The sequence below is a fragment of the Pocillopora damicornis genome, chromosome 9 (genome assembly GCF_964200805.1).
Source record: "Pocillopora damicornis chromosome 9, jaPocDami1.2, whole genome shotgun sequence".
Lineage (NCBI taxonomy): Eukaryota > Metazoa > Cnidaria > Anthozoa > Scleractinia > Pocilloporidae > Pocillopora > Pocillopora damicornis.
This window is the reverse complement of record NC_142678.1, coordinates 19220990-19248471: the sequence shown is the minus strand read 5'-3', so window position 1 is coordinate 19248471 and position 27482 is coordinate 19220990. Positions and strand designations below refer to the sequence as shown.

At 37.9% G+C, this 27482-nt stretch overlaps 5 protein-coding genes across 14 annotated transcripts in view; 4 read left to right on the top strand and 1 right to left on the bottom strand.

The window, feature by feature from the left end:
- The first annotated feature begins 1228 nt into the window (after window positions 1–1228).
- Window positions 1229–5632, top strand: LOC113672332 (uncharacterized). Of its 5 annotated transcripts, none has more exons than XM_089182665.1 (5): window positions 1229–1480; window positions 2685–2768; window positions 3130–3192; window positions 3698–4000; window positions 4652–5632. In XM_089182665.1, exons 2-5 carry the CDS (start codon window positions 2747–2749, stop codon window positions 4714–4716), a joined length of 453 nt encoding a protein of 150 aa, XP_089038791.1. In that variant the 5' UTR covers window positions 1229–1480; window positions 2685–2746; the 3' UTR covers window positions 4717–5632. The 5 variants fall into 5 exon arrangements, with proteins under 5 accessions (XP_089038791.1, XP_027044409.2, XP_089038789.1 ...); XM_027188608.2 differs by lacking the exon at window positions 1229–1480 and adding an exon at window positions 1521–1732; XM_089182663.1 differs by lacking the exon at window positions 1229–1480 and adding an exon at window positions 1521–1732 and having other exon boundaries at window positions 3698–4066.
- Window positions 2937–17322, bottom strand: LOC113672310 (carbohydrate sulfotransferase 1). Of its 3 annotated transcripts, none has more exons than XM_089182656.1 (3): window positions 16862–16999; window positions 13607–14828; window positions 2937–3347 (listed from the first exon to the last, which is right to left on the bottom strand). In XM_089182656.1, exon 2 carries the CDS (start codon window positions 14804–14806, stop codon window positions 13631–13633), a length of 1176 nt encoding a protein of 391 aa, XP_089038782.1. In that variant the 5' UTR covers window positions 14807–14828; window positions 16862–16999; the 3' UTR covers window positions 2937–3347; window positions 13607–13630. The 3 variants fall into 3 exon arrangements, with proteins under 3 accessions (XP_089038782.1, XP_089038783.1, XP_027044385.2); XM_089182657.1 differs by lacking the exon at window positions 2937–3347 and adding an exon at window positions 10988–11448 and having other exon boundaries at window positions 16862–17322; XM_027188584.2 differs by lacking the exons at window positions 2937–3347; window positions 16862–16999 and adding an exon at window positions 10988–11448 and having other exon boundaries at window positions 13607–14875.
- LOC113672309 (uncharacterized) lies at window positions 6599–12354 on the top strand. Of its 2 annotated transcripts, XM_089182661.1 has the most exons (6): window positions 6599–6730; window positions 8436–8468; window positions 8991–9083; window positions 9368–9424; window positions 10234–10545; window positions 11158–12354. In XM_089182661.1, exons 2-6 carry the CDS (start codon window positions 8450–8452, stop codon window positions 11586–11588), a joined length of 912 nt encoding a protein of 303 aa, XP_089038787.1. In that variant the 5' UTR covers window positions 6599–6730; window positions 8436–8449; the 3' UTR covers window positions 11589–12354. The 2 variants fall into 2 exon arrangements, with proteins under 2 accessions (XP_089038787.1, XP_089038788.1); XM_089182662.1 differs by lacking the exon at window positions 9368–9424 and having other exon boundaries at window positions 6600–6730.
- A 3798-nt stretch (window positions 17323–21120) lies between the features above and the next one.
- Window positions 21121–22877, top strand: LOC149040509 (uncharacterized). Of its 2 annotated transcripts, none has more exons than XM_089182660.1 (2): window positions 21121–21259; window positions 21912–22877. In XM_089182660.1, exon 2 carries the CDS (start codon window positions 21968–21970, stop codon window positions 22763–22765), a length of 798 nt encoding a protein of 265 aa, XP_089038786.1. In that variant the 5' UTR covers window positions 21121–21259; window positions 21912–21967; the 3' UTR covers window positions 22766–22877. The 2 variants fall into 2 exon arrangements, with proteins under 2 accessions (XP_089038786.1, XP_089038785.1); XM_089182659.1 differs by having other exon boundaries at window positions 21123–21259; window positions 21699–22876.
- Window positions 22878–24192: 1315 nt separating this feature from the next.
- The window catches only part of LOC149040508 (uncharacterized), a 7965-nt gene continuing 4675 nt past the window's right edge, over window positions 24193–27482 (top strand). Inside the window, exons 1-2 of one of the 2 annotated variants that reach the window (XM_089182669.1) lie at window positions 24193–24503; window positions 24612–24651. In XM_089182669.1, coding sequence (XP_089038795.1) covers window positions 24298–24503; window positions 24612–24651 — 246 coding nt within the window. In that variant the 5' untranslated portion in view covers window positions 24193–24297. Of the gene's footprint in view, window positions 24504–24608; window positions 24652–27482 lie in introns of both variants that reach the window. The other variant, XM_089182668.1, reaches the window with a different exon arrangement.

Here is a 27482-nt window from a genome sequence, read left to right as displayed (position 1 = left end):
GCACGGAATAGAATTAATAGCGTCGGTTCGTTGTTCTTTCGTGACAGCAGGATCCCTAGGTTTGGCAAATATATGCCAATATTGCCAAACCTAAGGATCCTTTTACGAAAGAACAACAAACCGACACTATTTCTTATATTCCGTGCAATGACTGTGATCACGAGTATATCGGACGGAAAATATGCCAATATTGCCAAGAATGGGGGACTCAGTGTTTTATTCGTGTGGCTTCTTTGCTTCCTTTCCTCTAAAAAGGTCAGGCTGAACACGTTCGTAACTCTTTCACTATCATTTTCAAAAACGTGTGTCATGTCTGACATTGCATTTTTGACGTTAGCTTCGCGTCTCAACTGAAATGACTGACCAATTCTAGCGTTTGACTATTCAGTTCGTTGTATGAAACGCGAATGGTTTCAGTACCTGGCTAGACTTATGAAGCAGCAAGAAATTTTAGACTTAAGGATGAGTAACTTTCAGTTCTTAGCGGAATGACTTGGCTGAGGCAAAATAGAGAATGGCAATTACTATTAAACCTCATGTACAATAGTACCAAAATAGAGGTGAATTGCAATAGCACACCCGTCAGATGCTGAGTACGTACTTGAAAGCTATAACCATAAATCCGTGGAAGTTCTAAGGTCTGTGGGCGGATGTGAAACCAAAGATAACAAAGCGCATTAAATATAAAATTAGCTGTACATTTCGTGAAAACTGCTTAGGCAGGAAGTCCAAACCTAGCAGATTTATGAATTTACTAATGTCGAAACATGTAAAGAACGATGGGGCTCTATTGAGGTGGTGTTTAGTGTATCCGCTTCCTGTACAAGAATATTCAAACGCTCACTAAGGTAGGGTTCTCGATAGGGTTAATTAAGCCGTTACGCGTAAAAATTTGCAAATTGTAACCGTTAGTTGAAAAAAGTTTACTGTAAAATTGAAATTTCATCACAATGCGAAAGAAAGTAATCGTTAGCCATAAAATGGCCAAAATTTTAACTGTTAGCCGTAAAAGAGAGCCTGTAAGATAGGGAAAAAGTTTAAGGGAACTCGTAACTTCCAACCGCACCGTCGAAATGATTTTGACTCGCGTGTTCGTTTTTAACATCGGAAGTTTAGATGGGGAAGAAATTTCCAGGAACTTGGGATTTTCTCTTCCGGCTTAACTTTCAGTTACTCACGAGGAGAACTGGGTTCGATTATTAGTTCCCAGTCGATTGATTTCCATTTTGGACTTCATCTTAGAATGTTCAGAGCGCCTTGCATAATCCGTTCCCAGTTTCTGCCATTTTTCGGGATGAAAATGTATTCATATATCTACAGAGGTGATATCTAAGACAGTGTTAGGTAAAATACCAGAGAATCACCGACTCCCGATTGTTGGCATGCCTTTAAAAGGCCTAAAATCACACAGAGGACGCGTTGATTGTCGCGTGGATGTCAATCGAAAACACATGAGTAAGGGGATTCCCCAATGCCAAAGGTAATTTTCCCAAAATAAATTGTTATCGGTTTCCTTTTCAAAATTATACTGTACGTCACTGTCTGAGTGGATGTTGCGTCGTTACTGCCGGTTAAATAACAGTTTGCACTAATCAATCTGCAAGCCAAACATTGAATTCGTATAACTATAAATCGGACTGACTCATAACGACGGTTTTACGCTGGGAAACACTCGAAAGAAGCTACAGAAAATAGTCAATTTCAGAAGTAAATATGAATGTACAGAATGCAGGTATTTTGATGAACATAATGTCTTATGTGATTAATTCTACTTCGAAAAGCTCTTCTTTTCTCCATTATGACTTGAATGTGAGTCGCACTGGCTACCGAGCGGAGCTGCAGTAGATTGTACAACGTGTCCATCGAGGGCTCTCCCGATCTTCGTCAGCTTTATGTAGTTTTATTTTTTCGTCCCAGAAATTATTCGGCTACTGAAGAACAGAAGGCAGCTGTTGTGTGCATGAAGTGTAAAATATTTGAGCCTGGCTTTAATTGTAATAAATTAAGGAACTGTGTGCGGTGAAACATATTTCGTAGGCAGCTACAAGCTCTGTAATAGCATGAAAATAATTAAGTTGAAATCGTACTAAAGCTGAAGAAATTTGGATAAAAAAACCTCATATTTAATTAAAGTTGTAATGCAAGGTTGTAGCTCAGAAATCGGGCGGCTGACTGAAATTTTAAGAGAGGCCAACTCAAAGATTTTCAGGGATTGTAAGTGCATTAATTTCCTCAAAAGTCCCTGCAGTGCATTCACGGTCAAAAATCCAACTGGGGATCGCCGCTTTTTCATTCTGCAAATTTTGCAAGCTGCTGGTGCTTGGTAACAACCCAGAGTTTAATAGTGTTATTCTTTTTGGCAAATGACATATCTGACATTATAATAAATAATCACAGGCAAGGAGAGAAGTTAAATATTTTGTTATAGTTTTACTGACCTTGCCTAATTATATGAATGCATCGCCAGAACTCTTGTTTGAAATTTTAAGTTTTTATTTTATTTATTCTTCTCCAATTTGTTCTCAAATTTTGAATCGCTGAGAATAACTCAATATAAATATCTTTTTTGTTGTAATTTAGACAATATCTCCTTAAACGTTTGTTAAAATTATCGATACTGTTTATATGTGTGTTCCTAACGTACATAATGAAATTATAACAAAGTTGCACCATGTTTCAAATAGGGAATAGAAAATTTAAAGTCAATGTTAGTGGTGGGCATGTCCTCTGTGGTGATAATTCAAGAATGGATGTCACATACAGAACAGGTAGGGAAATTTTTTTCCAAGAAATTTGTTTCAGTTTGAATATGTTGAATTAAGGGAGATATGCAGCAGCTATATTAGAGAGTAACATGATCAGGTAAATACAGTTCACTTTGGCTTAATTAACCCTTTCCACCCAAACATCAGCATAAATATTCTCTAAGAAAGTCATTTTCTTTATTTCCATGAACATACTGTTGGATTCAACTGTAATTCTGATGGAAGAAACTAGACGCTAGAGATGAAACAGTTCATGTACATATGTATTAAGCAAAGATAATATAAAAAAATTATTCATTTTAAGTCTGTCTTAAAAAAAATTGAACCTTAAATCCATGACACTTTTTTACTATTATTTTTAAAGGTAATAAAACAAGATATCACACATTGTCATCAAAATCAACTTTTGCAAAAATTACTGGTCCAGGTAATACATAGTCTTTTTATTCCATGGTAAAAAGTGCTTACCACCCATAACCTTAGCTTACTGAGAAATTTCTTATGTTTGGTATATGCTGAATTAAGAGATTTTGGTTCCAGTCCTAGGCCAGGTGCATTAGCTCTCTCAGTGCTGCTCTCTACCTAGTAGTATAAATGTGAACAGCAAATATTAATTAATAGGGAAAATAGACAGTGTTTTCTTATTCAGTTTAACTCTCATCATGTTACCTTCACAGGAGTCATAGATTTTCCAATGTTGTGCACATAGAGATTTCTGATCAAACAGTGTCATTTTGAGATGTCCTGAGACCCCATATAGTAAAAGAGGAAAAAATAATAGGCATATATGTATGGATATGTGGAATTTTAAACTTAGAGTGCTCTAAGGTAGTCACTGTAGGTAAGGGATCGGAGGATCAATATTATTCTCATTGTGTGGATTGCAGTCACAGCTCATTACCAACAGGAGTTTTTGATTAATTTCTTTTCAGATCAATTGATATCATCAATACCTTACACTGTGTATTCTCAACTCAGTGCACTGTTGATAAGAGACCGAATAGATTTAGCAGCGAAACTCTTCAACTTGACACTAGAAGAGGCAATATCACTAAAAGACAACACAGACCATGAATGCCATGGTATGGATGCAATTTTCCAACTGATGAAGGAACGCAACGTGAATCTTGGCCACCTAGTGGAAGTGTTGAGGGAGATGCAGAGGTATGATGCCCTTAGTGTCCTCATTAAAGCTGGCTATCCTGACCATCCAGATCTTCATCCAAGTGTTTCAGGTACAAGCTATATTCAAGGGTGAAGCATTTACCCACTGCCACATGGGTGCAAATTTTACACTTTGTGTATGTAGAATTTCATTTTTCATGTGGTCAAAAAATATCTTTTGTGTGTTCTGTTTCCCTTCTTTCATTTTTTGTGTTTTTTTTTTTTTGCAGACAAAAAAAAATTTATGTGATGTCTCTTTTTCAAAACCAAAGTAGACATAGTTTCTTGTATATTTGAAATGTTTTTAAAATAATAGATAAACATGATGATCCAACTGTCTGTTATTGATGTTTCTTTAGTTTCTGTTGTTGGCACTTAATTTAAAGATAGAATGACAATGACAATGATTGTGTTAATGATGTTGATGCATGTATCTTGTGCAAGAAACAACCCATCAGAAGACTACAATAGGACTGTTAGTAAATTAAAATACACCCTCATTATTTCAATCCTGTTTTTGGGTTATAAAGGAAGTAACTCAGATCATCAGCATCTCTTTGGTATCACAAAGTGAGAAACTTAGGATACCCAAAGGAGCAGATTAAGAAATTTTCTTTTATTAGTTATACTATTTATTAAATATTATTTCAGTTATATTACTTTTAAGGTAGTTCTGAGAATCAGAGGGAGCTTGTAATCACTACTGTCTTGTCTTGTTTCAGAGGAGGAGAGCTCAGAAGAGGTGTTAACCCTGTTGCAGAGGGGAAGCAGCCATGTGAACCCCTGAAGACGGTACAATTAATGCTTTGGAGGAGCTTGTTAATTGTTTAAATATTTCTCAGTAAACTGTTCATAAGTGGAAACAAAGTTTTTTGTTCATTTTCCTCTTCAAATTAAGCTTCTGTTGATGTAACTGAAATATTGATCTATCTCTTATTTATTTATTTATATTCTTTTCAAAATTATTGGTTTGAATGTCATCATAGTTTATTTATCAACATTAATTACTATATGCTACAATACTGCTTGACGCAGGCTCTGTTATATCTTAGTTAGAACTGAGAATTTTCATAGCAAAATGTCTAATATATTTATGGCAGAATTCCCTTGCCGCAGAATTCCCTTGCCACAGAATACCAGTGAGAAATGCCAGTCCTCTAATTGTGAAAGGAATGGAGTTAAAAAGTCCAAAATGTGTCAAAGATTTTAATCATACACATGTTTTACTGTGTGTTGTAAAGGTCCTCCTTTCACAAAATTTTGGTCAACCAAAACAAAAACAAAAATAATATTAATTTCATGTTAGAGACAGATTTTGACATTATGATTATACTATTGTACCTATATAAATTTGGTAAAGGTTGCCATGGGAATTGGACCAAAATTTTTTTGGCCTTTTTTATCCAGAATAGACATAATGTAACAGCCATCAATAGATTGAAACTGTTCATCTATGTAGTAACCTTAATTACTGAGTTAGGTCAGGTCTCTAGTGTGTTATGGAAAAAACAAACAAATAAAGATGCAAACAAAAAAAGTTAAAAAATACAAAAGCAATCAAACTTAAAAAAAGTCACAAAATAGGAAAAAATTATTCTTGTAAAGATAAATTAGGTAATTTACCTCCTTTAAAATACTTCATTGTGCATCAACCAATAGTTAGCCTTAACTATAAATAAAATGAGTTGACGTTTTTCCTCTCAGAGTTGTTCACTTTGACTTTCTTACTGTAATTCATGAAAATGAATTAAAGGCTTGCAGTCTTCTCTAATACTTATATCTCAGTATGGCATGACCTTCACTGTTTACTTGTTTTCCCCATTGCAACGTACTGTGGCTGCAGAGAAACTGTTGCAAATGAGATGCAAATTAGGTTTTTCAGCCCATAATGGCATTTCATGGTTCCTAGCCCATCAACTGTTAATTTTGGATACTTATATCTACATGTTGTGAAAGTTTTTATTCAAAGAAGTTTTATGTGAATTTTCTTTGTGTTTGTATTTCTCTATGTGAAATGTTGAGCACAGGTCGAGTAACACCTTTGCAAAATTTGTGGAAAGCAGCAGATTTGTTTTAATTCTATAAGCTGCCATAAAACTTAGGTTTTCATATTTTCAAGGTATATCGTGAACTTTCTACCGTCGTCTTAAGTTTGAATTAGCACACAATAATTGAATTTATAACTCAACAGAGAATGACAATTATAATCTTATGATGAATGAAATTTTAAGATTTAATGAGATCAAAGTTTTAAACAGAATTAATGGGGTAGCAAACTATGAATAATCCACTTTCTCATGTAAATTTCAAATTTTTTTTGATACAACGCATTTTTTTTATGTTTTGGCTAGAAGGTTAAATTTAACAGCATTATGTGCAACTTTAGCACTTATAATTTGAGCCAATATATAGAAACATGCACACATACATACAGACAAAGAATTAATGACGTTAACTGTCAGAATGTCTTGAAATAAAACACTGGAGAATATTCCATTTTCACTCAGGATTTTGAAACTGAAAGATTCTGTTAGGTCGAAAAATGTTAGTTAGCCTGGCTACATAAAGTCTGAAGGCATTTTAAGGCTAAAAATACAAATGACAACTCAAAGGGCTTTCCCCATTTGCACTTTCGAAATGAGAGGATAAAAAGGTCTTTTCACAGATTAGGAAAAATAAAATTACCATATGTATGTGAAAGAAAGAAGAGATTTTTAAGTCCTAGTCGAGCCAAAAGCTGGGCTTATTTCTATACCTACAGTGCTGGACTTGCAAGTGTATAAAGATCATATTTTAAATACGTAAGTGTCATGAACAAAAACCTTTATTACTGTTCGAATATGTTGATATTAGTTTGTTTCTATATCTTATCGTTCGTGATAGAAATTGTAAACTTTCCTCTTGACTTCAAACAATTGAAGCAAGATTTAAAACTATCCAATGTCAGCCATGACTGAGATCATCAAAAGGCTGAGGTATCGCGCAGCAAAGTCTACTCAGTGTTATTTAAATTGATCACGAAAGCGAGTTTTACGGTTTCCCTAATAGTTCGGATTGATTTCGAAGTACTGATCACAAATATATATTTTTTTTCATTCCTGTTCTTCTTTACCCATTTTCTGCTGTTTTAGGTCTTTGTGTTTCATCATATATCGCGAAAGGGGATTACTAAAAATAGCCATTTTCACTTTCTATATTCGTCGTATCCGCGACGCATCTTCTTTACAAGTTTCTAACCCACTGTTTATTTTGATCTACGTCCAAAAAGCATAATTAAAAAATGGGAATAAATAATTTAAGGGCCAGTTAAACAGCATGATTACCGGTAGGAGTGAGACAAAGTGACTTGCTTGCGAAAGAAACTCTTTCCGTAAAAGAAGAGGATTAAAATGCTTCTCTCGCAACTACATTTTGCGTTATGATTTTCAAAGCAGTAACAGATTTCTTACTTTTAACTGTGGTGGTGAAAGTGAAAGTAGTTCAAGCCGGAATTGATTCGATGATTAAAGCTTTTTTAGGACGGTACTTTATCGGTCTGCTATCATTTATTATAAACACAGGAATACGATGACAGACGCTGCAATTTGTTTGGCTACGCTACTCGCGGTCTATCTCATGTTGAATGAGTAGTCTGATAGCGTGCGAATTTAAACAAAATAAAATAAAAACACGAACTTGTCGTAATGTTAATTTCGATTAACTGATTTCTTTTGTAAAATTAGATTATTCCTGCGAAATTTATATGCGTGATAGTTGATTCGGTCCACGTCCTTTCTCGTCAACTATCACCTCAATAGAATTATCGAGGTCATAATATAATTCTTAAATAGTAAGTGCGTTGGAATAGCCTTGGTCCATTGCACAAATTTTCTCTATTTGTGCTGAGCATCGCAAATCCACTGATTTCTCAAAGAAAAAGAGTCGCAAAAGCGGGAACGATGTTATCAATATCCTCACCAGTAGGATACGACAAACTTCCCAATCAAGTCTTGTCGGATAATAACTTTCACCAGCCATATTGGTTATTCAAAGTTAGAATAGTGTTTGAAAACGGAAGTTTTTCTAATAAAGCAATTTCAATGAGCGGCATGATAATAATAATAAACACAAAACAAAATAATTACATGTGATTACATGCTTACGAGTGCAATTTGATGTAAATAAGCACGAATACATTTTTCAAAGACAGCAAAATTGCCCGAGCACGTAAGGCAAGTGCAATTTGTAGTCTTTGAAAATTTGTCAAGTGCTCATTACACCAAATTAATAGTAAGAGAAATGATGTTATTACTTGTCAATAGTGTACACGAAAAGACATCGCAGAAAGTCATTACAGACGAAATTTCGAAAGCTTACGCGCGCTATTTGACATTTGCACTCACGTTACAACTTTGCACCCGCGTTACATGAAAATACGCTCGTTTTCAGCTAATCAGAAGCGCGTAATTTTTTCATGTACATTAAAAGTATAATTCATGCCACTTGTATTACAATTTTGTCTCCTAGTGTTGACAAAGCTGATGGCTGGGCTCCTACAAGGTACACTGATGCTGCTTTATACTTCCTAGACTTTTTTAATCGAAAGAGGCTTTCCACGCAAATCATGAGAATACACAGCTAGGCGTAGAAAAAAAAAACGCTTTGCTTCAGTTTCTTCCTTAAAGGAAACACTACTACATTGTTTGAGGAAAGCCTCTCTGTTGTAACGAATTGTCGCGTTACAACTGAAAACTATAAGTGTAACTATAAAATTTGAACGAACTTCATTGATCGTAGCATGCGAGCAGCCCCTATCATTAACGTTGATAGACACAAGTTTCTCCTCCCAAGGGAAAATTTCAGATGAGTCGGATAGAGATTAGCTGGGAGTCTGGCGCTAATAATGTTAGACCCTTCGAGGATCGACCCCTCGTTGGCTCGTGTTGTTCAAGGCTTCCCACTTTCCCGCGGGCGAAGAAACCCTCGCGCCAAAGCTCCAGTAACGAGGGCTTTTTTGTACGCTACATTAATCGATAGCCCTCTTCTGATATTTGTATTTGCCTTTTTTTTTTTTTTTTTTAGCAACACAAGGAAAATACTCAGTATTCGTTACTGGGGGAAACGTCAATGTTGGTTACAGATCGCGAATGACTTGTTACTCCGGGCAGCGAAGAGGTAATGCTAAGAATGAAAGAGTCGTACTACGATTTAGTTACTTGGTTTGGACAATCTCTATTGATTCTAAAATAGACAAAAAGTAAAACAAAACAAATCAAAAAGCAAACAAAATGTAGGAATAATTCCAAATGATACTAACAATATTAGTAGTAATTATGATGTATATAATGATTATGATTATATTCATAAAAATACTGATAATAATACAAAACGAAAACAAAAACAGAAATAAATGTCAGATATGTGAAAAACTGTGCATTTTTTGTTTTTTTTTGTAACAGCAAGCTACTCCACCGGTCCATCAGTAAGAACAACTACAGAAAGAATCACAGGCCCCGGTGAGAATGTTTTCGTAAACCGTTAAACCCTTAAACCTCTAAGAGTGACTGGTTTCTACTTTCTCCTCACAGTATCATCCTTGAATCAAATATGAAGGTCATGAGAATAAAGGAAATGATCACCAATTTAAGATGCTCCTGATTGTCAGACAAATTCTCCTTGTCAATTCCAGAAGAAATGTAAAAAGAAAAGTGCGGAGAATATAAAGACTAATATTAACTTGTAAACGTATAACATGACAGTTTTGTCTGGTTGCTGAGATATGCATTTTTGGAAACAAATTCATGTAACTCGAAATTACTAACATTTTTGTAAGGCATTGACCTTACAAAAACTGTTTTGACGCAACCGAAGTAAACTTCGAAACTTTTATTTGCATAAAATAACATCTTACTTTTATTTCTTTTTCTGTCAAAGCACGATTTCCTGACATTTATTAAATTATTTAAGTCTATATATATATATATATATATATATATATTTAGATATATACAAGAAAATTTAACCGCGTGTTCTAGAACTTTTCAAAAAGGACGTAATTTGAATGTAACACTTAAGCGCGTTTGGGGTAGAATAAACAATAATTGAAAAATTTCGCTTATTCAAGAAAGGATGTAGGCATCTTTCATCTTAAATCGAGGAAACATCAAGCAAAAAGATAAGTTACCTCGAATCACGATAAATATGAATACTCACCTTTATGAATTCTTTGGGGTTTTTTTGTTCTTTTGTTTGTTGTTTTTTCGTTGTTGTTGTTGTGTTAGTTTGTTTTTGCTTTAATTTTACATTGGTTGTGTGTGTTATTCAGAGCAACTATTGAAAGATGTCCCAAGTTCAACTCTCAGCGAGCTTGTTATGTTGCTGAACAACCCTAGCCCCCTCAGAAACAATTGGAAAGCCATGGCGGCCGAGATGTCTCTGAGCTTTCAAACAGTACAAAGTTTAGACTACTATGGTGCAGATGGAATGATGAATGGGGTGCTCGAGATAATGTTTCAAAGAGCAAAAACAGTCCGGCACTTAGTGGATATGCTGAGGAATATCCAAAGGCCTGATGTCATTGCAATCTTGGTTAAAGCTGGTTTGCAAGAGGGCGACGTACACCTAATAGATTTGAGTGGTATGAAGATGTAAATCTAGTATTTTTGTAAAAGTATTTTTGTTCATTATTTTTAAATATTATTCACTTCGGTGAATAATTGTTAAAACAATTATTTACCGAAGTGGAGGTGAATAATTGTTTTTGTATATACTACACAGAAACCAAAATTGTTGGAAATTAAACTGTTGACGCGCGATTTTAAGGAATTTGATATTTGAAAATCTAATTGACTCCGTCTCAGATTCAAGAAATCTCCATGAGAAGATGCCTTCGGCTGCTTGAAGGTGAACAGTACTTGCTAACCACTTCCGAACTAGCCAATCAGCTTGCGCGAAAAGTGCTATTCGCCCGTGTGGTCTATACTAATTGTAAACAATTTTTCACCGAGGTGAAGGTGAATTTTCACCATTTTAACCGTCACTGAGGTAAATAATTGTTTTAGGATACGCTAGAGAGATACCAAAAACTTAGTTTATTTCTTTCAAGATATAACCAAAAACGGTCAGAAATTAAACTCCTGACTCGCGTTTTTGTCTCATACGCTGTTCTGCTATTAACTTCTACAAACTTGTGGAACTATGGGTTGTGGGTTAGATATTCAATGTCTTATTCTTAATTATTCTGTCGTAGATGATGCAAACACAGAAGACAGTAACGACAATGTCTCTCGTGTAACCATAAAGACAACCAGCTCAACTAACTCCATTGATCAAAAGCAATCAAGTGGCCACACGCATGCATTATGGGAAAACCCTAACAAGGACACACCACGCCAAGGCAGTGTACCCGAATCCTCAAATGTTACAAATAGCCGTGGGAGTCTTCAAGAGCCGTTAGACAACACCATTCCCCGTGTTGAATCAGACGGGGCGCCCTTCGGTACAGCTCTGGGTGTCTGCGTCGTGCCAGTAAATATCACAGCTGATGAAAGACATAAAGAGGAAGTTGTGGCACTTGAACGTCAAGATTTTAAAAATTCTATTATTTATAGAATAATTAGGTTAATAGTGGTCACTTATTCCGTGTTACGTGATAGCTTCAGCTTAGGGTCGAGGCAGTAGCACATTGTATCAAGTTGTATATAGGTTTTTAATATTCAGCTTCGCTTAATTTACTTAGAAAGCTAACCGGATCCATTAATAGCCTGTAGTCCACGTCGTCCATGCCGATTTCTTACTTTCCGTCGGACATTTCGTTGATTTCCAACATCGATTTTGCTTACGTTTGCTCCAGTTCTTTACTGAAGTTGGACAATATTTTGTTGCTACTGTTGTTGTTTTCTTATTTAAAGACTACTGTTGTGAAGTTAGGGGGAAGATAGCTTTAGACAAACTCGCTGAGCGAAGGGTACCAGGTGTATCGGATCACAATATCTTCTTATTTAATGTACCACTGCCCTGTTGTTAAAATGTCACTACAAAATCCAACTTCAACTACTATTAACAAAAGATACACGCTTGTATGTGAGGTAGCGGGACTTGTAACCTTGCAATAAACAATCTCAAGTAGTAACGACTAATTCATAGGTAAGCTCCAAGGTTAAGAAATCACTCACAGATCTGAACCTTGCGCTGATAAAAATTTTTAAAGTTTCTGCAGATAAAACGCTTAAAATAGCGATAACTTGAGAAACATCGAATTCCAGAACGCATCGACAAGAACCCCAGAAACATCTTCCTCTAACTGAACTACGCCTCAATTCTTGATTGATATAAATGCTACTCCAATGCAGATCTATGGGGTCGAATATTAAGTGTATAGAATAGACTTTTAGTTCTGATATCTGGAAAATGAATGCAGTAGTTAGAAAGTAAACTCAGAAATTCCTTTCGTTGACTGTTTAAATTTCCTCCTCTTTCTAAAGCCAGCGGAGGCATTTGCTCTTTCCTATAGCTTCCCTCTTCTATTGTTTGACCTCGAGAGCTCATGCGACCCTTTAGGCTGTTGTGAGATATGATGTCCTACTGACGACTTCGCAAACAATATACAAGGGATGAAGAGAAGACCGATGCTTTCTTAAACGCAGCACAAAATCAAGAAGTCCTCTCAGTATGGAGCTCGTGCTGCCGAGAGTTTCCTCACGTAAACACACCTGTCTATGTATGCGGTGTGGAGCGCAAACATGTTTTCTGGTCTGCATTTTGATGGAGAACGTAACCAAGAGAGGATAAAGCGAACTTATTTGTAAAAAAATTCCCTTGTAGGAAAGACAATAAATTGACATAAAATTTGGTCGCTAGGCAACAGCGCGCGAATACAAAACCCGGATGTAAAATTGTATTTTCATGACAACCGCGTTATATAGCAATGAGAAATTCACAATGTGATATGCTTTTACTTTTACTTTTTTTAAATTTTATGAGGTCTTTTACGTAATTGTAATGATAATATCCACTGGAAAGGAAGATATCGCATTGGCGAGTAATTTATTGAGATTTCCGACATTTCCTAACTTCACTGGCAAGTAAATTGTTGAGACTGACTGCAGGCGTTTAAGGAAAGGTCTTCTTGGTAATTCCAAGAGAAAATAAAGGAGCGAGGTAAATGTTTGTTCCAGTGTATACTAAAATATTGAGGTAGCAAAGCACAAAGAGATAACTTAAACTAATTTATTCCTGCAACGATTACAATATTTTCGGGCGCAAATCCCGCCCGAGTTGCTTGGAGGTGAATGTCAAAGGATATTCGGAGTTTGATTAGCCAATCAGAACGCGCCTTCAACGCTGTCCATTGTATTAGTATTAGTAATATACATGAAAAAATTAAGCGCGGCTGATTGGCTGAAAACGAGTGCATTTTTTATGTAACATGAGTGCAAATTACAAATAGCGCGCGCTGCAAAATTTCGTCCGTTTTGACTTTCTTTGATGCGTTTTTCATGTAAATTATTCATATGTAACAACATGATATCTCATGCAATTTGGTGTAAATAACAACTTATAAATTCGGGCTCGTGCAATTTTGTCGTCTCGAAAAATTTACTCGTGCTTTTTAAAACCAAATTGCATGAGAAATCATGTTGTTACTCACTCAAATTTCACTCGAAATCACGATAACCTATACTAATTTATTTTCTTACCTGGCTAAGGACATATATACACTTCTAAGTCAGTGAATAATTCAGTTGTATTATGACTCTTGCACAATGGTCCTCAACAATTTTCACTTGTGCAGGACTCATTTTCTTTCTCCATTTCTCAAGAACTTCCTTTGGGTCGCGAATGGTTTCGTAGGCTCCTTTGTGGGCATTGCCAGCTTTTGTCGCCTCGTACAGCCATTGTTTGACTTCATCCGACATTTCCATGCCGACAAACTTGTAAAGCTCGCTCACCATTGAAAAGGGATTCCCAGCGAGGTCTTCGAACCGAGTCAACCGGTATCCATTGGGTAATAAAGTTTTAAGGGTCGAAATACCGCTGAGGTCTAACTCCATTTGACGACACATTTTCTTCACAAACCACGAAAATTCACGTTGTTGGTCTTTTTTCCTCCTAAAAAAGTGCACAGTCTTTAAAGAATAAGCCACAGCTCGCGGATCGCGCACTAAATGAAAAATTCTACATTGGTTGGCATTGTTGACAGAGCTGCAGCTTTGTAAAAACGTTCTTATCCAGTCAGAGGAGGTTGGTACTCTGGGTGACAACACTTTTGCGGCAAAAACGCTGTAGCTGTTTCGACAGACATATTCAAGTTGCCTTGGTTTGAGTTTTTTGCATGATCCATCCTGAGAACAAAACGGGGAAGACTTCAGTGCTAAGCTTTTGTTGCGCTCAGCTTCTCTAATGTAGCGGGTAAAATTACTTCTTTCAAAGTTGCATCTCACAACATTACTTAGGAATTCATTCGCTGCGGTTTGATAGGAAGAAGACGAGAAGTCATATTCGAATAACGAATCTCTGCTGAAACGTCTTTGTACCGAAATTAGTGGCTCGAATAAGTAAAAAACTCCAGGATGATGATTAAATATGTCGCCTAAGAATGAAGATCCAGACCTTGGGTAGGACAAAATAATAATTTTTGCCTTTTTTGCATGTATAGGGATTTCAAAATTCCTCGTCGAAGTGAGTTCAACTTGTAAATGATGTGGAGAGACGAACTGGTTCATAGCGCCGTGACGACTAGAGAATTCTAGCTGGGCAGAACTTGTCTTTCTGGAGGCGTACATAAACGTTACAAAAAAAAATAGTAAAGCGATCACCAGTAGAAAGGTCAGGCATGATTTGTTGAAAGCGACAGGACCGCAAGGAATCCTTCTTGCGACCGGTACAACGAATTTCATCTTCCTTAACCGCTCATATTTTCTATGGATAAATTGAATATAAAACAAATCAGACCGTATTCTTTATTCTTTATCCTTTCCCTAACATGTTAATAAGCCTTCTTTGTCTCGAACAAAAAAGATTCTTATCTGGAAACCGGGCAACGAGAACCATTTAACCTGAACAGCACAATTTTTTTTCCTTTCAGAGTGCATTTCGATTGGCTGCTGTTAAACCACGGGCAAAGTACGTAATCACAACAGTCTTTGAAAGTAAGAGTAAATATCACAACGAACTGACAAGAAAACAAAGTAAAAACATGAAAACTTATTCAAATGGCTGGCAAACATGTGTGACGAAGTCGTGATTGATTTTAGTTAAAATACACAATTGTTATCAAACCATTTTATAAGATGCAATGTCGGAGAAACTAGCTTCGGAGCAAATCACGCAATGAAGAGGCACTAACGCTCTTCTTTCATACTTCGGCCAGTAACTACTGCTGCTTCTTCTGCTTCTACTGAAACGTTATTCTAAGGCACTTCGTTAAGTATTTTATCGTTAAACATGTTTGGGTTATGGGCTGAGAGTCGTTTCGACCAAATAATAAACGCGATTACGATGCTGATTAAGGTGCAACTACTTTTTAAGGTGACTGTAAATGAAAATAACTCCTAGTTACTTCTACTTTACATCCTTCGCACTTCCTCGTAATTAGAAAATTTTTTGGAGAGCACGTAGCTCGATAATTTAAAATAAAGGGCACTACCTTGAATATGCCCTTTTTTTTTTCAAATTTTCTGTTTATTCTGTTGCCATACAACAACCTTAATGGGAAGAGTTCTTTCTAAACCTCTTACTTCGTTGACTTTTAGTTCGCCGACATGTTCCTAAACAAAAATAATGACAAAACTTTCTCTATGATCCTAGTTCTTGACAAGCTTGAGACTTGATCATTTTTACCTTGGCTCTCTTAGGCTTTTGAATCAAGCAGCGAAATGCCTATGATTTTTAGATAATCTAAAATTTCCTATGAACCCTGTGAGTTTTCCGGACTAATCTTTTAAAAAATAAAATAAAATTCAATATGTGAGCCTTTAAAGAGAACTCAGAGATTCCTGCAAATCTGGGAGTACAATTTTTATTTTATTATTGCAACATCATTTACTGTCTATGACGAGACGATGTAGTTTTGCAAACGAATTTTATGGTAAGCTAGAGATGTTTACGTAAGGGACTCTACCCCGCTCCCCCCAGCTTCAGCTCGGCCGCCACCAACCCCCCCCCCCCTCCCCCCTTCCTCCCCTTCCCTCCTTACCCAGCCGCTGATATTCTTCGGGGACTGTATTAGAAGTTTACACCGAATTCTTCAATATGTTGTCGAATTCGCCCTTACAAAAATTTTTTTTCACTCTAAAGCCTAGTTTATGTAATGTTTTACCTTGCATCTCCATTTTAGTAAACAACAACATTTTCCGTGGAAATGACAAAGGATAAAAAAAGAAATAAATATATTGCAATAGTACAAGAGTGCAATATCCGGCTGAGTTATATTTGTCTCCTCAAAAGGCTCTAAATGAAATCGCTGAAACATTTTGGTCATTTTCGATCATATGAACTTCATCTGATTAAGATCTTTAATTATTGACGAATGTGTGTACTTCTGATTTTGGATTACGGTGTGTTACGCGAAACTAAAAACGGTTTTATACTTTTACCTATTAGAGAAAGCCTTTGGAAAGACCGAACCAGTCTCAGCGAAACTTTCAGTTTCTGACCATTTATGCTTGGTTAACCTTTCTGAAACCTCACTGGACTACTTTAAAAACGTTTCGAAGATTACGGCAATGGAGACCGACATTAACTAATTTACACGCGACTATTTCATTCGGTGATGATTGGTGATGGAAGAATTTAAGACTCCACTGACATCAGTTTACCGCGAAACCGTTAAGTTTGCTATCACAGAAAAGTTGTGAATTTGGCTCATTTTACTTGTTAATCACGGACAGGTCTGTAGCAGAATCACACGCTTGAACAATTCCGCTTTTAGTATCGATTATAATAAAACCCACCTTGACTAGCACGTAATTGATCTTACATCGAAGTGTTGAATCAAAACACCGAATGTGTATCGATGCTGGGCTTGAGGAGATTAACATAACACCAGGCAGATTTGTATAGATGGTTTCCTGGTTTAAAGTCTTCTCGCCATTGAATGGGAGCAAAGTTCCTCTGGAGGACCTTTGCGTGAGGAGACCTACGAGAAAACTGAAACTTGATAGGCCCTAGCTCATTCTGATCGATATTTTGCCAGTTCCCAAAATAACAGACAGTCACACTTCTACTGCTCTTAAAGGCATCATACAAAGCCTTATGTATTTCTTGTGGTAGGTTAAGCAATGAACTCAAATTCGTACAGACCTTAAACTTGGGCAGGATTTTGATTTATCGGTGATACACGATATTGTTAATTATTGGCGTCTGGAAGATAGGTGGCGTGACAGAGAAGACCATCAAAGAAAAAAAGAAAAAAGGGAAAGGAAGATTGGCAGGAACGGAGACTGACGTTCCAAAAACTTGCGTGGAGGTCATTGCTATTATCAGAATCACAAAGGTGTTGTATGTCGGGCGAGTGTTGTGAGCCAGCTGACCCTAAAATGTGACTGCAGTCCATTTAAGCAGTCTACGCATATCGGGGTGCTCTATGGACTGGGGATCACTGTTTCATCTCGACCCTACCATCGTCTAGTTTGCATCGTTCTCATTCTTTGTTCCTTTGTAGTCGTTCCAGTTTTTTTCGATGTCCTGCAAGGACGCGTTGAGCTCAGTTTGTTGAGATTTTGTTGAAGTTGTTTGTTGTTGTAGTGTTTAAGTCTCCTGCGGCAATCAATTGCTGATGAATGCTCAACAATTTAATCAAGATGGATATGTTATCTGCCGCCCGGGAGGCACATTGGAAAAAATGTGAGCGAGGTTTTTATAATGCAGCGGCCGAGGGCAGAGTTTTTCACGTTATGGACCGACCCCAAGCCAATAAATTATTCATTTATTTTGTCCCTTTCTTAAATCACCACAATAGTTGTTGCCTTTTCCACACGTATAACACGCAGTTAGTTAGTAAATCCGGTAAATTGGGTCGGAGTGCTAAATCACAATTTATCGATTAGATTATAAGAAATATATATATGAATGTTTTTTATTTACATATTGTACATCTTTCTATCAGACCGAAGGAAATCAGTTTCACTTTATTCTTCGAGGCGGTACCAAGAGAATTACCTTACTTTCTGGACAAAATTCAAACTCTTATAGGCTAAAGCACAATACTGACCAATACTTTATGTCACTTGACGTACTCTAGCCTCATGAAAATATCATAATTTGAGACTTTCTCTGAAGCTTTAAGCCAAATGACTATTCTATAGTTTACAAGGACCTACCTGAAAAATTTATCACAATTGTCCACTGGGGGCTATGATAAAATTGAGAGCATGTTTGAATAACTCTATGTTGTCTTGAAGTGCCTTCGTCAAGTTGGGAAAATAAACACATGATCACACATGCTACTCTTTATATTGATTTATTCTCAATTTGTACGCAGCATGTAGAAAATATAAAATATAAGAAAAATATAACAAGCTATAATTAACTTTTTTATTCAATTGAGATCCAGCCAACGGGATCCTGATTGGATTCACCAACAATTCATCACAATCATTCAGTTCCCGTCAACCGAGATGAAAATGCCTCAAAGCTGTAACAATAGTAAGGTTGATTCAAACAGCTAAATACTCGAATCTTAAGGAGAAATCTCAACGTTTGATAGATTTTTCTTGAGGCAACAGCTGTATTATCTTCCCATCAATTTTTATAGTCAAATATTTATCAAGCTCGGAAGGTTTACATGTCTTTTCTTACGAATCTTTGAACGCTCCATGGAAGTTTTTTCCACTTTCTTGGAGCCAGCGAGGAATTATGTGGAGCGTTGACGTTCAGCGCCAAGCAAGGAAGAGCCTCTAGAGGGGTCGGAACACATTCCTCGGTAGAAAATAATTTACTTATAGATGGTTATAAATGTTCTACCCTACATCTTCTGGATAATAGTTACATAAATCGGAACAGAGGAAAGAAATTCGTTCATGTGTATTAATGCCAATCTTTTTTCAACTAGTCGAGAACATCGGAGACTCTTAACATCAATTTAAAGTGACATAAATAAATATAGCTGGTATCCTAGTGACAAAATTCGTTCCTATTTTGGAAAGCGAGCTTAGAATTTTTTCAAGCAGGTTTAGTAAAAAGGAAAAATCTTACGCCTTGTACATTTTGAACTGTACATTTTTCGTGCGAAAGAATCTTGTAAGAGAACAGAAAAGAACACTCAAAATAGAGTACTGGGCGTATGTGTAATTCGTATCATTCGAGAGTAGAGCATTCTCGCCCATACTTGAAAAATAATGTTATTGTCGCCCCCTAAAGAAATATCGTCAGGAACTAAAGGGGTTTAAGGAACGAGAAATAAATCAATTACATCTTCATTCTCCACACAGCGAACCTTAAGAGAACATGAGGTAAAAAACACGCGCTGTTGTTCCCCTACAAGGAGGGGACGCAAATTGAGGAGGGTGGTTGTATACCGACGGTGTAAGCAGAAAATAGCACAAGCATGGGTTAGTTATCAGTCCTTGATAAACTACATAGATCGCACGCCGAGACACAGTAGTCAAAAGCGTTAGCATTGATTCCTGGTAGAGCAAAGAAAAGAAATAATTTTTGAAAAAAAAAATTGAAATGCTGAAGTGCCTGAGAAAGAGTGCATTGCGAACGATACCCGTTAATCTTCTAAACTAAGTTGATCCTAGATCCCACAACTTTCGATGAGCGACGGTAGCAAGAAAGTCCCTTATCCTATCATTTAAACTTTTACTTCCCTAACTCTTTCAAGCGTACAAAGAATACTCGGATTAGAGCAAACCACAGCCATAAACTTTATATAAAAGTAGCCAAACTAAACTGCTATAGGAATTCTTTCTTTAATAATTAAGGCATAAAATAGTCGACCCAGTGAAGATGTACACGTTGGTTCACTGACTCTGTTTAGGTCAACACTGAAGACTTTTGTGGACGTTGAGTAAATTGTAGAATATTTCTTAGTTTAGTAAGAAAATATTTTCACTATTTTTGACCTGGAAACTGATTGATATTGGTGTCCAAAATCAAAAATCGAACACTGGTGTCAAAAACAACCCGAACATTAGTGTCCTAAATAAAAAATCAGCCACTAGGGTCCAAAGCCAAAACTCGGCCACTAGTGTCTAAAAAACAAAAAACGGCCATTAGGGACCGGTCATTATTTATCGCCTGGGGGGGGTCGGAGTATTTAGGGGGGGGATCACATGGTTTTTTGAAGACCTTTAGGGGGGATCAGCCGTAATTGACAAGCATAATGGGGGGGATCAGACCAAAAAAAAAAGGAATTTTAGGTCGCGCCGGGACCCCGGGTGATTGCATTTGTAAATACTTTGGTAGGATTTGCCGCTGGGACTCTAAACCCCCAACCATATATTCAAGACCACGTTCAGTTGTATTTTGTATTATCTAAACTCTATTCTAGCCCAGACACAAAACCCAAACCCTTTTACAGACCCTCCATTTTGTAAAAAAGAATCACTATCGTAGTCTAACATACACGTTTTTATTCAGGCACGATCTAAATTAGAAAGGTAATCAAGATTTTGAGAATGGAATACTTACAATTGCTCAAAATTGTTTCATAACGTTTCAGTTTGTTTTATAGAGAATCGTAATCTAAAATCATAAACTTTCATTATTTTAATACGCGGCCGAATGAAAATAACAAATAAAAAAGTGTTTATTTTGGTGAGGCTGTATCTTGTTCCGCTTCCGTGTCAGAATCTTCGGCAGCCCTCTCCACTGGCTCTTGCACAGTCTCCTCGTCAGATTCATCTGAATCCTCGCCCGAACTTGACCCTTTTTCAGCACCATTACTGCTATTCTCTTCGTTCATTCTGGCCACTACCACTTTCAAATTGCGTGCCAGCTCTGTTTCAAACACGCCTCTTTCCAAAAGCCATAGCAGAGGATCCAGGTGGAGACGCTTGACAAATCTCGCAGTGAATCCTGCATTAATACTTGAGACACATTTGTAAGTATTCTTTTCGAGTGAATCGAAAACCTCTTTAGCTACCTCTTTTGAGGTAAGTTTTTCTAGGAGAATTGCTGCTCGCTGATGCAACCTTTTCTCCTTGATTTTTTTCACTTTTCTCTTGTTTTCTTTTTTTCTTCGGGATTGGCCGTTGTTCCCCATGGGAGATGGGAACTTTCTCTTCAAGCTCATGAGGGTGGTCGTGAGCGCATTGGAGGCTTTCTGCAGCTCTTGGTGTATGGCCTTCACTCGCTCTTGAGCTTCCTGGAAATATTTGAGCTCATCACTTGCAAACGACCTTAAGGTATGCTCTTCTGTATAAAGGTTCTTTCGTCTGTTGTCGATAAATGAGAGCAAATCGGATGCTGAATTAAAGGCCTCATGGACAGTGGTCAAGGAGGACTCACACTTCGCGACATCACCACTGCCCTTACATCCATCCACGCCTGACATGAACTTCGTGATGTTTTGGCACACTCCCCAATTCTCGTTTCTAAGCAAGTTGTTTTCTTTATCGGAAAGGGCTTTTATCTTTGTGTTTAACTGCCAACGCATTTGCTGTTGCTCGAGGAGATACTGTTTGAAACCGGCTTGTTTACTCACGAATGAAGATTCATAAATCTGCGGTACAACACTATTGTAGAATTTCAGCCTTTCTGTGACAAACTCGGCAATTTCTGATGCTCTTGTGGATGGCGCAACTCTAGAGTGGGAAAAATATAGGAGATTTGAGGATCTTTCAGAAGAGGAAATCAAACAACTGTCTCTCCAGTCATACGAAGAGTACGAAAAGAAACGGATGGAGAAAAATGCCTGGTATGTCTGTAGTCAGGTAGCCGAGAGAATTGATGATGCCCCTGTCCTTAAAGATTACATCAAGAGCAAAGTAAGCGAGTCCCCTGATGAATTATTCTTTTTCAATTCTGTTTACCTCGACAACTATCGGGGTGCATCAGAACGAAACAAAGAGCAAGCGCCCGGTGCAGCATACTTCCGAAAGATCGAATCGTTTATGGAAGACCACTATATTCGTGGAGAACTTTTTATGGAATTCTGTCGTGATGCCTGTAAAGAGTCAAGAGAAGAAAGTTCCAATCTCTGTTCCTGGTGTTCTAACAATAGATGGGTCGGTCCAGAAACGGAAAGAATTCCGCAACCTGTACCAGATTCAAACAATCCTGGACATTTCATGGATATCTATCAGACGGAATCGACGGGCAGGACACCAGATGATTACCTTCCAAGAAAATGTATTAAAGATCTGTACGAGGAACATTCTGACAGTATCAGAAACGATCAGGATACCATGAAGAGCTTCTGCTCAAAATATAATGTGGAAGAGAAGCACGTCATTGCATATGTTAATCATTTGAAGGATATTGAGATCCGAAAGGACATCAGAACAAGAGCAGCTCAGGAGCGAAGAAGGCAAGAGGCCGAACGAACGTACAAGGACTTTCAATGGGATAACCTCATCGAGGGTGGCAAAGTTGAAAAGTTGCGGGTAAGAGAACTAGACCTGTATCTCAACAAGCATGGTTTGACGACTGTGGGTCGGAAACTTGACAAAGTGAAGGCCATTCGATGTCACTATTACCGACAGAATAAAGAGACTGTGATAACAGAAGAACTGTCGAGTGATGAAGATGACGTGGAATCCGAGGATGAAGAATCCGAAAGTGGAGAGGCAGAGAGCGACGATGACTATGTTTTCGTGGATTTGGATGAACAGCCTGAGATTGGCACTTCCTCGACAATTCAGTTCGTATCTGACGAGCAAATATTTACCGTTGTGGTTCAAGGTCCATGAGACGTAAGTACCACTATTAAAATATCACTTGCATATTCAAAAAGTTATTTGGCGGTGGCTGGGAGAAAAGGGGGGGGGGATCATGAAACTTTCCACTACCGATAAGGGGGGATCTCTAAAAAACTAGATACTCTACGGGGGGATCAGGTAAATGCTCCGATGTGACAACAAAAATACTCCGACCCCCCCCCCCCCCCCCAGGCGATAAATAATGACCGGTCCCTTAGTGTCCAAGATCCAAAATCGACCAGTTGTGTCCAAAATCCGAAATTGGCCACAACAGTCAAAAATCCAAAATAAGCAATTAGTGTCCAGAAATGAAATTCAGCAACTAGGGTCCAATTTCCAAAATAGACCACTAGTGTCCGAAATCCAAAATCGACCAGTAGTGTCCAAAATCCAGAATCGGTCACTAGTTTCCAAAGTCTATTATTGGCCACTAGTGACCAGAAATAAAAATCGGCTACTGGGATACAATATCCAAAATAGTGTCCAAAATCCAGAATCGGTCACTAGTTTCCAAAGTCTATTATTGGCCACTAGAGTCCAGAAATGAAAATCGGCCACTGGTGCCCAAAGTCTTAAGGCGGCCACTAGGGTGAAAAATCCAGATTCGGCTACGAGGGTGAAAAATCCGGAATCGGCCCCTAGGGTACAGAATCCCAAATCGGCCACAAGTGTTCAAAATCCCAAATAAGCCACTAGCGTTCAAACTTTAGAATCGGCCAATAGGGTACAGAATCCGATATCGGCCACTACTGTCAAAAATCCAAAATCGGCCACAAGGGTCCAAAATCCCAAATTGGCCACTAGTGTCCGAAATCCAAATTCGGCCACTAGGGCCCAAAATCCCAAATTGGCCACCAGGGTCCAAACTCTGTAATCGGCCATTAGTGTCCAAGATTTAGAATCGGCCACTAGGATTCAAAATCGAAAATCGGTCACTAGAGTCCAAAATCAGATATGGGCCACTAGTGTTGAAAATCCATAATCGGTCACTCGTGTCCAAAATTTAGAATCGGCCATTACTGTTCAAAATCCAAAATCAGCCACTAGGGTCCAAAATCCAAAATCCAAAATCGGCCACCAGGGTCTAAAATCCAAAACCGGCCACTAAGGTCCAAAATTCAGTATCAGCCACTATGGTCTAAAATCCAAAATTGGCCACTAGGGTCCAAAATCCAAAATCGGCCACTAGGGTCTAAAATCCAAAATTGGCCATTAGGGTCTAAAATCCAAAATCGGCCACAAGGGTCCAAAATCCAGAATCGGCCACTGGGGTCTAAAATCCAAAACTGGCCACGAGGGTCCAAACTCCAGAATCGGCCATTAGGGTCCAAAATCCAAAATCCAAATCTACCACTAATATTTTAAATCCAAAATCGGCCACTAGGGTCAAAAATCCGATATCGGCCGCTAGTCATGAGGAGCTTTGGCCCCGAAAAAAATTCGCAGCATGCATTCTACTGAGGCGCTATATTTCTGTCATCGGTGTAGAGAATTACATCAACGTTTGCGGTCGGTAGGTGTCTATGCGGTTACTTAAACCTGTTGATTATAAGTTAAAGTTTCACCTAATAATAAATACTGCATCTATGCTCGAATTTCAATTACGAAAACACAAGAAATCTGGCATTGAAATCACTTGGCGCGATCTTATTATGGAGGCTGAAGTCTTCGTTCGATCGGCAGAGCTTTTTATAGTTACGGGATCCAATCTCGACCCCAAAAAGTACTGGTATGTGCTAACAAAAAGTTAATGTGTAATCAGGTCGAAAGCTTTTACAAAGAACGAATTGTTTCATTGATTCCGCGATGACTACAATACGTTCTGTCCCGCCAGCAGGTCTCAAGCGCGCCAACAAAGGCTGTTCGTTCAACGCCAGGTAACCAAACAACATACATGTTATATCCTCAATTGGTCTCTGTGCCAGACTTATTAGACAGGGAGAAATCCAGCAGATGGATTCGCGAGGTCTCAAAACATAATCTTGTTGTTGATGAGGTAAATCAAATCGCCCTCGACCGTACACTTTAGGCGGCAAATGCCTCCAGTCGAAATATCATGGGAAATTTCAATGATGTCAGTCAAGAATAGCCGAGCTTGACAAAGACAATCGGGAACTAGTAAAGGATAATAATTATATAGGTTAATGGTGGATACCTCAACTTTCAGTCAAAAGAAAGAGTCTAGAAAAGGAGCGGTCTCCTGATATAAATTAGTGTGAATTCAATTTTTCGTGCCCTCTTGGGCAGTGTATACCTGAGGATTACCTTTAATCTCTTGCATACCCTCTTGGGTAGTGTATACTTGAGGGTTATTTTAATCTCTTGCATACTCTCTTGGGTAGTGTATACCTTAGGATTAATTTTTGATATCTTCTATACCCTCTTGGGTAGTGTATACCTGAGGGTTATGTTTAATCTCTTGCATACCCTCTTAGGTAGTGTATACCTGAGGGTTATTTTTTATCTCTTCTGTACACTCTTGGGTAGTGTATACCTGAGGGTTATTTTTAATCTCTTGCATACCCTCTTGGGTAGTGTATACCTGAGGGTTATTTTTAATCTCTTCTGTACCCTCTTGGGTAGTGTATACCTGAGGGTTATTTTTAATCTCTTCTGTACCCTCTTGGGTAGTGTATACCTGAGGGTTATTCTTAATCTGTCCTATACCCTCTTGGGTAGTGTTTACCTGAGGGTTATTTTTAATCTCTTCTATATCCTCTTGGGTATTGTATACCTGAGGGTTATTTTTAATCTCTTGCATACCCTCTTGGGTAGTGTATAGCTGAGGGTTATTTTTAATCTCTTCTGTACCCTCTTGGGTAGTGTATACCTGAGGGTTATTCTTAGTCTGTCCTATACCCTCTTGGGTAGTGTATACCTGAGGGTTATTTTTAATCTCTTGCATACCCTCTTGGGTAGTGTATACCTGAGGGTTATTTTTAATCTCTTCTATACCCTCTTGGGTAGTGTATACCTGAGGGTTATTCTTAATCTGTCCTATACCCTCTTGGGTAGTGTTTACCTGAGGGTTATTTTTAATCTCTTGCATACCCTCTTGGGTAGTGTATACCTGAGGGTTATTCTTAATCTGTCCTATACCCTCTTGGGTAGTGTATACCTGAGGGTTAATTTTAATCTCTTCTATACCCTCTTGGGTAGTGTATACTTGAGGGTTATTTTTAATCTCTTCTATACCCTCTTGGGTAGTGTATACCTGAGGGTTATTTTTAATCTCTTCTATACCCTCTCGGGTATCATATACCTGAGGCTTATTCTTAACCTCTCCTCAGCATACCCTCTTGGGTAGTGTATACCTGAGGGTTATTTCTAATCTCCTCTATACCCTCTTGGATAGCGTATACCTGAGGGTTATTTTTAACCTTTTCTTATCCCTCCTAACTTGGCATTCGTGTAAGACGATATTCATACGTGTGAATTTGTTCCCGATGACCTAAAATGCAATAACGATGTTTTAGACCAGCTTCTCCCCTGTTACAGTCGATTTTGACAAGACTGATGTCTTCGGAAAAGCTAAAAATACCGTTCCAAACTGAAACCTTCGAACATAAAAGGTCATTATAGGAATAATTGCATTGCGCCGAAGCTTGTTGACCGAACGAGGAGATCATCAGTTGAAAGCGATGTGTATTTTCTGGATTATCTAATCAACACAGTTTCTGGACTTTAAAAGTTAAAAACCATGACCTGTATAAAGAAGGGTTTGTCGGAGTAAACCTTACAGAGGCCTAGGTCTTTGATCATGTAGGTGAAATCAGCTTTACCGGTGCTGCTTTTTAAGCTTTTTATGAGTTTCTTCTCTTTACGTGTTTTAAATTGTTCCTGTTGTATGTTTCTGTAACATTTGGTCAGGAATATTCGTGAACCTTGTGTTAACGATTTACTGTTGTCTTCTTTAAGACATGTATTGTCTCTACAGAGAAAATAAGCTTAGCGTACTTCCCTTTGAGTTTTTTCGAATTAGACCCGTTAAGTTTGTATGAGACATTTCCCTGGACTCTTGTTTCTGGAAATGAGTGAACAAAGTAGAGTTGTATCTTGAAAATGATTCGAAAGCTAATCATCGGAAGTTGCGGTTTTCTCCATTCCATTCGAAGGGGGCATAATTACATTTTTTGAAGCGATTATCGGATGTCCTGGAATGTTTAGCGAACACCTCATGCCACCAATAGGCGTCGAACCTTGGCTTGAATACTTATGCAAATTAGCTGACTGCACATTCAGTGTGCAGCCAGCTAAATTGCATAAAATTTTTTCCGACGCAAAGCTCGTCGTGCCAAAATCCCACATCGGCCAATAGGGTCCAAACTCTATAATAGGCCACTAGTGTCCAAAATCCAGAATCCTAAATCTGTCACTAGTGTTTAAAACCCAAAATCGGCCACTAGGCTATTAGTGTCCAAATTCCAAAATCAGCCACCAGGGTCCAAAATCCGATATCGGCCGCTAGTGTCCAAAGTCCCAAATCCGCAACTAGTGGCCAAAATCCAGAATCGGCCACTAGGGTCATCTGTCACTAGTGCTTAAAACCCAAAATCGGCCACTAGGGTCTAAAATTAAAAATCGACCATTAATGTTCAAAATCCAAAATCAGCCACAAGGGTCCAAAATCCGATACCGGCCGCTAGTGTCCAAAATCCAAAATCGGCCACTATGGTCCAAACTCTATAATCGGCCACTAGAGTCTAGA

What these genes read in the sequence shown, in the direction of transcription:
- LOC113672310 (XM_089182657.1), bottom strand. Translation starts at nt 14,806, where the DNA reads ATGAAATTCGTTGTACCGGTCGCAAGAAGGATTCCTTGCGGTCCTGTC.
- LOC113672309 (XM_089182661.1), top strand. An exon ending in TTACTCCGGGCAGCGAAGAG is followed by an intron (nt 9,084 to 9,367) that starts GTAATGCTAAGA and finishes TTTTTGTAACAG; the next exon opens with CAAGCTACTCCACCGGTCCA. An exon ending in AGAAAGAATCACAGGCCCCG is followed by an intron (nt 9,425 to 10,233) that starts GTGAGAATGTTT and finishes TGTGTTATTCAG; the next exon opens with AGCAACTATTGAAAGATGTC.
- LOC149040509 (XM_089182659.1), top strand. Translation starts at nt 21,755, where the DNA reads ATGGAGAAAAATGCCTGGTATGTCTGTAGTCAGGTAGCCGAGAGAATT.
- LOC113672332 (XM_027188608.2), top strand. An exon ending in GGATGTCACATACAGAACAG is followed by an intron (nt 2,769 to 3,129) that starts GTAGGGAAATTT and finishes TTATTTTTAAAG; the next exon opens with GTAATAAAACAAGATATCAC. An exon ending in TCTTCATCCAAGTGTTTCAG is followed by an intron (nt 4,001 to 4,651) that starts GTACAAGCTATA and finishes GTCTTGTTTCAG; the next exon opens with AGGAGGAGAGCTCAGAAGAG.